This window comes from Heloderma suspectum, chromosome 1 (genome assembly GCF_057233095.1).
Source record: "Heloderma suspectum isolate Gila_16-S chromosome 1, 16-S_ref, whole genome shotgun sequence".
Taxonomy (NCBI): domain Eukaryota; kingdom Metazoa; phylum Chordata; class Lepidosauria; order Squamata; family Helodermatidae; genus Heloderma; species Heloderma suspectum.
The window spans coordinates 318,476,478-318,487,610 of NC_139458.1; the positions used below are offsets into that span (position 1 = coordinate 318,476,478).

Below are 11,133 nucleotides of genomic sequence, written 5' to 3' on the forward strand. Positions count from 1 at the left end.
CATTCCATGTATGACTACCTCACCATGCAAAGAGATGCATGTCTGCACAGAAGCACAGACACTCCCAGGTAAGTGTGTATATAATTGTAGGCTAAGGACGCAATCCTATGGATGTTTAGACAGAAAAAAAATCCTATAATTCCTAGCATTTCCCAGCCAGCAGAGCTGCTACGGAATGCTGGGATTTGTAGGACTTTTTTCTGTCTAAACTTGCACAGGATTGTCCCCCAAGTGTATGAATTAGATTACAGGCCGCTTATTTGCAAGCTTTGCTCCAAAGTTATGAACTCCTAGTTTTTAACTTAGTCTAAATAAGTAAACCAACAGAGGAAAGGTTTTCAGGATACCAAATTCTACATGGTTGCTCTCATGACAGTCCCAGAAGACTCGCATGTTCCAGTGCAGAAAGCCATACACATTTGTATGGATTGGGCTCACAATATATTCCCATGTGGAGAGCAAACAGGAACGTACACAGACAAGCTCCCAGCCTTGAAATTAATGAGAAAACTCTTCCAGGCAGAGAGATCACTGTGCACCTCAGAGCTCCTATGCCTAGAACGTGTCCCACAGCCCTGTTGATGCCCATTACCAGCACTGCCTTACCTATCATAGATAAGAGATAAGGCAGTGCTGGTAATGGGCATCAACAGAGCTGTGGGGTGCTTCTAGGCAAGGCTTTTATTATGCAATTGCACTGCCTCATTCATGGAATTCTTCAGAGGGGCAGGCAGGTCCAGACAGTGATATCTTCAATTTGCAGCTTTCCTGTGTTTTCTCACTGTTTCTTCCATCTTTTTTTCTCACCAGAAGGAATTTTCTTAAGAAGGAATAGCTGCACAATGCCTTTTGATTGTTAGTGATAGCAGCTCCCCAACTAGAAGCACCTTAAGATCTATGAAGTACTGCTAATTTGTACTAGGCAACTGCAGGGCCTGCAGCTTGCCAACAACTCCACAGAATAGGAAGCTAATGTACGTAGGAACATAGGAAGCTGTCTCACACGGCTATTGGTTCATCTAGTCAGACAGGAGTCTTCCAGACAGAAGTCTTTCCCCGTTCTACCTGGAAATGACAGGGATTGAACCAAGGACCTTTTGAATGCAAAGCATGTGCTCTACCACTGAGCTATGGCCCTTCCCTTTAATACCAATGTATTTTTTTTCCTTTGAAAACATGTGATCACTCACTATTAAACTAGTTTATATGGGTTCTGCTCATTTTCTCCTTATGTGTTTGTGCAGAAGCCATTGATACGCTGATCCTAGGGATGTTTATTTGGAAGTAAATATTACTGAATTCACTATATCGTACTTCTATGTAAGCGCATATTGGATTACACCTCAAGCCTTTAAATAACTTTTTTTTAATCAGCCTCAATTCATAAACTATCATAAGCTAATCTACAGGCCACATTAGTAGGAGCAGAAGTGAAATCATGGAATACTGAGCCACAAAACATTTTTTTTATCTGTTTTACCCATTTAAAAATAACAAACCCTAGAATAACTTTTCTAACACTTCCTTTTAACACTGAATTTGATTAAACTAAAATATCACCCAAAAACTTCTCTATATATTATTTGGGCATATTTTGATACATGACGCCAACTATATTCTTAGATTTAATCTAAACAATGGTTAAGTCTGTATTCTTCAAAAAAAACAAAGTATGTTGTTTTACATTTTAGTCCTTGGTCATATTTACATATTTATATTTACACTGGAAGGACAGATACTGAAGCTGAAGCTCAAATATTTTGGCCACCTAATGCGAAGAGGAAACTCACTGGAAAAGACCCTGATGCTGGGAAAGATTGAAGGCAAAAGGAGAAGAGGATGGCAGAGGATGAGATGGCTAGATAGCATCACCGATGCAATGAATATGAACTTGAGCACACTCCGGGAGAGAGCGGAGGACAGGAAGGCCTGGCATGCTATGGTCCATGGGGTCATGAAGAGTCGGACATGACTTAATGACTGAACAACATATTTACATCATACTTAGAAGATGAAAAAAATAAAATGCTAACCCAGAAGCATTATTCTGAAGAGCAATCCGACAAGCATGGCTGCTGCATAGCCTCTCCATATCATCTGAGCTTCTGCATGGGTCCTGTTCAAACCTTACTAAAAGACCAGAGCCTGCAGTACAACTTATCTTGGTAGAATCCTCAATTTATTTAACCTCTCAGGAGTAAAAAGCTAAATGTAATAACCACATCTCTTACCCATTTCTAGCAGCCAAATGAAGTGGAGTGCATCCTGAAATATCTTGGTAGTTGGGGTTTGCACCTTTCTTTAACAACAGAACTAGGCATTCAACTGACCCACAGCTGAGGAAAAAAATTGGAAAGATCTTAACAAAAGGCCAAAGAACCTGGAACAGAAAATGATCATTTCCAGAAGAACCAACAGCATAATGATGCTATATCAAACTTGAAAATTATAGCTTGAATCTTCAAGAACTCTTTTGAATTTGAACTTTTTGCAGTAGTCAATGTAAAAAAAATTTTTTTAGTGTTTTACTAATTTGTTACTGAAACCTGGTGTTTTACTGATTTTACTGAAACCTGAAAAGCAAAGCTGAACATGTTAAACAAGTTGGCACATATTTAATTAACGGTGCAATCCTATGCATGTTTAGACAGGAAAAAAGTCCTACAACTCCCAGCATTCCCCAGCTGTCAGATTTCCTGATCCCCCCAGCGCACATGCTCAGGCAATCCGACACCGGAAACCGAAATCAGTGAAATTTCTTTATTGCAGGAAATCCCACAGCAAAAGCTGAATGGTTACACTCTTCAGAAATCATATAGCTGATAGTCAGTAGCTATAGGCTCTACGTAATTCCAGAACAGTCCAAAGCTAAACACTACTACCGTGACCGAGATCCTCATCAACGTGGTTTCCCCGTTGTCATTCTCTACGGTTCTGAACACAAGGGAAGGGACTCTGGATTCCTGGGTAGCTAACCCAGGTAATTCTTTCACAGGATGCCAACCCCAGACATGGAAAGGGAATGCTTCCTGGAATGAACCCATCAGGCAATCAAGGGATAACTTCTTGAAGGACCTAAACAAACCACACCCATAGAGAGTCCAACTTTGGATCTTTTGTTGATAACTCCAGGTTACATGGTCAAGGCCTAACAAGATCAAAGGAAGGGTAAACCCAGACATGCAGGGAGTTCTGTGCTACCGCTTTCACATTGGTAACTCCACACTGCACATGTCCAGGCAGAGGAAAGTCCAAAAGTCGTAGATCAAACCCAGCCTGCCATACACTGAATTGGTAACAGACACACACAATCCATAGCAATGAGAGTTCAAGTCTATGAAGAGCCTCACAGTGCTTTTTATGGCAAGTCCTTAACAATCCAAAGTTCTAGTCCATGTGCAGAGTGCCTCCAAAAGCCCAGATGATGATGGATCCAAACACAGAAGGCTTCGGGCAATGAAGATGAGATGTTCCTAGCAAAGGTTCTTCACCTTTGCATCAGCTTAAAAGGGAAGGTGTGACTGTAACACACCCCCTCCGGATCCCTTGACAGACGAGGGCCTTTAGCCTTTCAGCAAGCCCCCTGTCTAAATAGGGTGGCACTGCTCAGCCTGCCAGCAATGATGCTTCAACCTGGGCGACCCTTCTGCAAACCCCATCCCACCTGTGTCAGGTTCTCACAGACAGCTTCCAGCCTCCCTGCCTGCCAAGACCAGACCACAGGTGGACAGGGAGTTGGGTGACTCCCCTTGGCTCTGCTCTGAGAACACCAACAGAGATAAGCTCACATAGATTCTGACATTCCAGAGGCTGAATAGACCCAAGCCCTTCCAGGCTACTTCTAATCAAATCCTGGCTATAACCTACAAGGCCCTGACACCAGCCAGCACAGCAGCCTGGGGAATGCTGGGAGTTGTAGACCTTCTTTCTGTCTAAACATGCAAAGATTGCGCCCTAAATGTATTATTTGTTGAAGTTATTTTGCTTCCAGTTTAATATGTTGCCTGTCACGCTGAATGCAATGGGGCATAACGGTGCATTGGAAAGGGCAGATTTTGTCCATATAATACCTAGACAACCTGCAATACCTAGCCAGACTCAGAAGACAGAAACTGCCTCCATGAACAAAAACACCATTACTTTCCATTACTTTCAACATTATAGGCAAAAAATAAAAATAAACTGAAAACAAGTATCTTCAACAAAGATTTGGAGAATATAAATCTTTATTACTGCAATATTTCCCAGGCTTCTAAGGTTGTCTTACTTAGCTGCAATATGAAGCAAGCTCCTCTTCACTCGTCCAAATGCATAATTGACATCAAACTTTGAATTTGACAGCAACTCTGAAACAGATCTGAAACAAAGTAAATTTAAGTTAGCAGGAAAGCTGTATTTTCAGCTACCTGTAATAGTGGATTGATACTGCTGTGTAGGTCACGTACTGCAAAAGAAAAATACAGTACAGCCAACTTACCACCCAGTTTAAACATGGATAACCAGTTGAACTCTCACAGCTTCAGTGGGAATACTTGAAAGTAGGGTGGCCAGGTGAAAAAGAGGACATGGCTCCTGCACTTCTAACAGTGGTATAGAAGAGGGAATTTCATCATATGTAGCTTGTCATGCAAACTACACCTGGCTGCCCACTTGCAAGTAATATGCTTAAGACTGGGTTTTAAGCCCCCAGGGATCTCGGAATTTATGTTCATGTACTGTAGTACATTTAAGATGAGAGTGTATGCCCACTTAAATACATATACTTCTGCGGATGGGGATTAGATCACAGCTTTGTAAAAATATATATATATATATTTTCTTCTCACTATTGTGTATATTGCTAACAGAGCACCTGAAGTTTAAAAACAGTCCTAAAAGAAACGTCAGCTTTATGTCCATACAGAGAGACATAAGATAATTAGTATTTTTATTTTAAACTTATATTTGTTCTTCAATGTATTATTTACCTCTATCCAAGAAATTGAGAGTGTATTATTCTCACAGGAATTCAAAAAGTATCATATGCTAGGTAACTGGGAAAGAACTATACTGTTCTGACCTATTGCCAGTTACACAACTTTATCAGATTATCATCTTAACGAACAAGAATTGCCATGTTTTCAAGAAGTATCATGAGAGAAACACAGTTTAGCATGTATGTTTCTTCCATAACTATATTAGCCTAAAGACTGTTTCAACAATAGTTTGGATCTTGAGCAAGGAACTATCAGTGGCCATCACATTCTTTCAGGCCTGTCACCATCAGGACAAAAAACTTTCCAATTTTAACAGTAAAAGCTGTATTTCATAGAAGATGAAGAACAGCCTGGAGGCCAGGCAAAAGCACCTTAGGAAGCAAATGTTGCACATCTCTGTATAGTCCTATACTAGAAGTGGTCCTACTTTAAATCAAATATTTAGATCAGGGGTCCCCAGTGCAGCATCCGCAGACACTCCAACAGCTCCCACAACTCTCCACTCCTTTCCCCCTTTAAAAACTTACTTTTAATCTTTAAAAAAACTTGAAAAACATTAGGGTACCAGGTTCTCCTTCCTGTTCCTGAACCTGCCACTTATCAGCGATTTGGCAGGGAGGAAGAGAAAGAAAAAGTTGCTTCCTGGTCCTGCCCAATCTTCTTCCACCCACACAGTCCTTTTCCCTTTGCTTTCTTTCTCCACTCCCAGCCTCTAGCCTCCTGCAAACCTCTTCAACTCGCTATTTCTCTTCCTTACCTTTCTCTAGCCCTTTTTCCCTTCCTATCCCCTAGCCTTGCTCTTTTGTCCCTTTATCTCACTGTTTCTCCCCACTCCCACTCTCAAGCCTTGATCTTTCTCTCCAACCACTTGTTTATTTCATTGTCTCTCTCCCCTCCCAGCCCTTAGCCTTGTTCTTTCTCTCCCTTTTCTCACTCTCTCACACACACACCCTTCCTCGGTGGGGGCTCTGATGGCAGAGGGGAAGGTAGGAGTGCCAGGTGAGGAATGAAGTGACTGAGCCTGGTTTCAAGGTAGAGAAAACTTTTTCTTTCGTTTTGGACTAGGGCATTTTCCTTTCCTTTGGGGTTTGGAAAAGGTTTGTGGGTGGGGATAAGATGAGCAGATCAATCCTATGTAGGCCTACTAAGAAGTAATTCCCACTTAGTTCCATGTAAGCATGCACAGGATCGCAACATTAGAAAGGAAAGATGGGTGGGATAGAAGACAGCAGGAACTGCTCTGTGTGTGTGTGTGTGTGTGTGTGTGTGTGTGTGAAAGAGAGAGAGACAGACAGACAGACAGACAGACTGGATCTCAGATGAGAGATTAATTGTCTCTCCACCTCACTAGTTTGTCGTTGGTGAAAAAGCATTTTGCTGTGCTTCTGTGGGGTCAAAAGTGTGGATGGCTTTGGAGTTCAGACCATTCCTCTTCTTGTGCTGTTACTTGGCTGGATTAGGCTGCAATCCTATGCATGTTTAGACAGAAAAAGTTCTACACCACCCAGCATTCCCCAGCCAGATGTGCTGACTAGAGAATACTGGGAGTTGTAGGACCTTTTTTTGTCTAAACATGCATAGGATTGCAGTCTTACTTGTCCTTTCACTAGCCAGGCTCCAATGGCAGCCACTGTGTGACTAGCCAAATCCTATGTGGGAGGCATTTTGTGGTGGTGCAAACAGCAGTTTCTCAAATTTCCAAAAAGTTTGAGGACCCTGACTTAGATGTACTGAAATGTGCATCTTCTTCCATGTCTATAAATGAAGACTTACCTGTGCTGGTCAGCCATCACCATTGGCATTAAAGTGTAGACAGCAGTTTCATTATCTGTGTAGAAATTAAATTATAGTTATGATACAATATGAGGCATAAACATAATCCCAATATTCTTGCACCACCATAGAAGCATGTACAAAAATTCTCCACAGACAGAAATAACAAGGTTTGTCTGGCTACAGTCAGTAAATTCTCACATCAATCAACTGCTGTTAATTAGATTACCAAATAGTACAGAATGCTTAAGGGAGCAATCCTATGGCCGCTAGTCAGTGGCTAGACTGCCATAGGATATGTGGTTTTCCAGGAACCAATCTCGAAGCCCGCGCTCCAAGGTCAGTTCCTGGAGAACCGACCTCCCCCCTCCCTCCGCACTGCCTCGCAGGCAGCGCAGAACAGCCCCACGCTCAGAAGAAGAGCGCAGAGCAGCCAAAAAGGGGCGTTCCGGGGGGGGGGGAGGCAGAAATGCTGGTATGACATATCCTATGTGTCATCTGGCAGCCTTCTCCCCTGCTCCGCCTTTCCGCAGCTTCCCTTCCCGAAATCAGCTGTCTAGCCGCAAACTCAGGCCAGGAGAAGCATGGAGGGAATGATCCCCTCCATGCTTCTCCTGCCCTGTACTGGATAGGCAGTCGCCTCTGCGTTTGGAGGCGGCCACCTATCCCCATAGGATTGTGCCCTAAATTAATGTTAAAACAAACAACTTCCTCGCCACTACATTTCCAGAGAATTCTTCAAATAAATCAATTCACTTGAGACTACCTGATTCTGCAGCTGAATAACATCCTTAACTCCAGAGATTTCTGAAGTGGCTATGGAATGAGACTATTACATTAACAAGAGGGAAGTAAGAATAGCAAAGCTATTCATCAACAGAAACAATCTGAGTACAGGTAGGAGCTGTGAAGTTGTCACTTGGAAAGGATCTTCTTTTTTTCAGAAGCCAACTTTAAAACAAATGGAAACTGGTAAGAAAAGGGATATGAAGGGAAAGTTAAAAGTTTCCAGTAAACAGAAAAGAAAAGGGCAGAGTCAAGGGCTGTAATTAATTCCCCTCCCCCCCGCTACAATGCCATATTCATTGACAGTGCAATGTTATGCATGTTTGCTCAGCAGCCTGTGTTCAGAAGAGCATAGGATTGCACCCTGTGTTACTTAACATATATTACGTACACATACATACAGTAAGTGCAGATAGTAACGACTGAGAAACACTCCTGGTAATTCAGAAGTAAAACTTCCTCTTTCAATATGTCATCATTTTATTTTTAGTGCCATTGCACCCCAAGGCGTGTATGTTTTATTGTCACTACCACACACACCCCTAGTCATTTGTCACTCAATTAGGCTAACATGTTTACATATGAAAGGGATGCAAGACAATAAAACGGGAAGGAAGCCACAATGCTCTTACCCTGAATTCTATTATCCCCTTGCCTTCTAACCTACCAATCACCCGACTATTCCAAAGGTCTCTTATAAAAACCTTACTTCATTGAAGACCTCTGCAAGGAACAAGCTTTATTTTTGTCAGTGGTCATACTACTGAATATAAAAGTGGTGCTAGAAGAAACCCTAGACTACATCCTTTCAAACTTTTTCCCTTACACATATTCAGTAAAAAGATGACAGTACTTGCTTTCCAATGTGAGTAATGCTAGGGTCAAGCCCGGACATGACACTGCTGACCAGGAAGCCCTTCTTCTAAAACCAGATGAGTGGTTACCTACTGCTGAAGGAAAATGAGTCTGCATATTCTCAAGGCACCATTTTTATTACTTTGTATGGATCTGCTTTATACTGAGTCAGACCACCCCTCAGGGATATCAGGGATGGGCAGCTTGTAGGCCAAAACGTGTAGTGAGGGCCATGATTTGCCCACCCCTGGTCTAAATGTACAAAATAAATAACTATCTAGCCCACTATTGTTTTACTGACTGGTAGCAGCTTTCCACGGCCTAAAAGAGGGATGGGCAACCCTGGACCTAAATTCACATGGCTCTCAACCTAATTTCAAAAGTCTTCTGCAAAGGATCAGTTCAGACCCAAAGGATCAGTTCAGACCCGCCAAAAGTAACTTGTGCCCCCTGCCCTTCCTGGCAGCCTGCTGGGCAGGAAGGGAGAGAAGTGGAGGTGTTAAAAAAAGAAAACAAGGAACAGAAAAAGGGGTAACCCCATCCACATTTGGCCCTGGTCCTGCCCACCTGACAGCTTACCCTCAAGAGAATACAGCCTTCGATGTAAAGGAGGTTCAGCACTCATAGCAGGGATTGAACCCAAGGCCTTTCGTCATGCCACACATTGAACCTACCACTTCGCTACAGGCCCTACTTCACACGGGCTATGTTAAACCTTGGCACTAAAAACATACTCCAAGCCTAAACCCTGGTAAATATATGGAATAAGTCCCCTGAAGAGAAACAGCACGGAAAAATCCGTCCTTGCTCTAATTCCCAGCCGCCCTCACGCGCGCTTGACACACGCACTTCGGCTCTGCTCAGCCGGACAGCACCAGCCAGAACCGTGGATTTAACACCACAGCTTAGTCCAGGCACGTGGCCACAAGAGTACCTCCGAGCATGCGCCGACTGCGGTTCCCTTACCAACAAGTGATGCCTACCCCAAGTTCCCCACCCACTCGGGACCAGGGGAAGAGGATTCCAGGCTGGAGGCCGCACTTTGCAGGAAGCCTTGAGCCTTCGCAGCTCGTGGCGCGGTCGGCAGCCGCGCGCTGCCGCCCGACTGCCTCGCGCCAGCCTTCGCCTAGCCCCAGGCGTCCCACAAATGCCCCCCCCCCCGCGGTCTTCCTAGCGTCCTCAAGCCTCCCCTCCGCAGGGGCTTCCCGGCCCACGGCCTCCCCCACGCAAGGCAAGGCGGCACCAGCCCGCGCCCGCGGCGCCCTTCCCGCCCGCCTCTTACCCTCGGGCAGCTCGACGGTGCGGGCACGGCGCAGGGACCTGGTGAGGCGGTTGAGCTGCTCCATGGCTCTCTCCATCCTCGGGGAGAAGCCGCCGCCGCCGCGTTGCCCGCTGCCCGCCCGCAACTGCGGACTTTCCCCCTTCAGCCCATCGCGGCCAGCGGCGACGGGCGCCCCGCGAACCAGAGCCCAGCGCGGCGGGTCCTCGACCGCGTCATCTTCAGTACGCACGCGCCAACTTCCTGGTCGAGGAAAGCCATAGGGTGGGGACCCCATGGAGAGGCGCATGCCCAAACGGGCAATGCCGCTGGAAGTTAGCTTCCGCCCTTAAGTTGCCCATACTTTCCAAGGTGTCTGGAGAACTGCAGCGTTCGCCACGCTGCTGTTCTCAGCCTGCCTCAGCGCTGGCCTCGCGCCTCAACTACACCTTCCTTCCTTCCTTCCTTCATTCGATCATTCATTCATTCATGTATTATATTTCTATACCGCCCCGTAGCCGAAGGTCTCTGGGAGGGTCACAAACATTTTGTTGTTCAGTCAAGTCGTGTCCGACTCTTCGTGACCCCATGGACCATAGCACGCCAGGCCTTCTGTCCTCCGCTCTCTCCCGGAGCGTGCTCAAGTCCATATTCACTGCATCGGTGATGCTATCTAGCCATCTCATCCTCTGCCGTCCCCTTCTCCTTTTGCCTTCAATCTTTCCCAGCATCAGGGTCTTTTCCAGGGAGTTTTCTCTTCGCATTAGGTGGCCAAAATATTTGAGCTTCAGCTTCAGTGTCTGTCCTTCCAATGAGCAGTCAGGGTTGATTTCCTTTAGGATGGACTGATTTGACCTCCTTGCAGTCCAAGGGACTGGTCACAAACATTAAAAACCATTAAAACACATTATATGAAATGCAAAACCATTTACACAAAAATATATAAACAGCACACAGATGGACAACATGTATCTAAAACGTTAGTAAAGACTATTTTCCCACCTAGTGTTTGTTTGTGTTAACCATTTATATACCGCTTTTCTAGTCAATAACCTCCCAAACAGATCGCAAACTGTTGACACTGTACGGTCTCAAGATACAACAGAAGATTGTATCTTGCGACAGAGCGCGACAGAGGAACACTTAAAGTCAAATAAACTCACCAGTTGAAGTAAAGAGCCTAAACTTACTGTGCAATCCTATGGATGTCTACTCAGAAGTAAATCCCATGAAATTCAATGGACCTTACTCCCAGGTAAGTGTGTATAGGATTGGAACCACAATCTCACTACGTGGATTAACTTTGTCCAATTATTGTGCCATATTCTCGGATCTGAAGCATCAGGGATAACTATGGTTAGATCTATAAACAAGAGAAGAGAAATGACAGGGTCCAAGCAGGCTAGAATTCCATATGAGTATGAGACAGACTGTGGTCCTTACTTCTGTAAAATGGAGACAGCAGTTTGTACATGCTCAGAAAAC

General features: G+C 44.5%; 1 protein-coding gene across 5 annotated transcripts in view; it reads right to left on the bottom strand.

Moving 5' to 3' along the window:
* Nucleotides 1-9,906, bottom strand: part of HACE1 (HECT domain and ankyrin repeat containing E3 ubiquitin protein ligase 1) — a 57,796-nt gene extending 47,890 nt beyond the window's left edge. For all 5 annotated transcript variants that reach the window (XM_084827191.1, XM_084827189.1, XM_084827190.1 and 2 more), the window contains exons 1-4: nucleotides 9,673-9,906; nucleotides 6,750-6,804; nucleotides 4,268-4,357; nucleotides 2,232-2,336 (exon numbers count right to left, since the gene is read on the bottom strand). In XM_084827191.1, the coding sequence (XP_084683317.1) occupies nucleotides 2,232-2,336; nucleotides 4,268-4,357; nucleotides 6,750-6,804; nucleotides 9,673-9,748 (326 nt within the window). In that variant the 5' untranslated portion in view covers nucleotides 9,749-9,906. The remainder of the gene's footprint in view (nucleotides 1-2,231; nucleotides 2,337-4,267; nucleotides 4,358-6,749; nucleotides 6,805-9,672) is intronic.
* Between the last annotated feature and the right edge of the window lie 1,227 nt (nucleotides 9,907-11,133).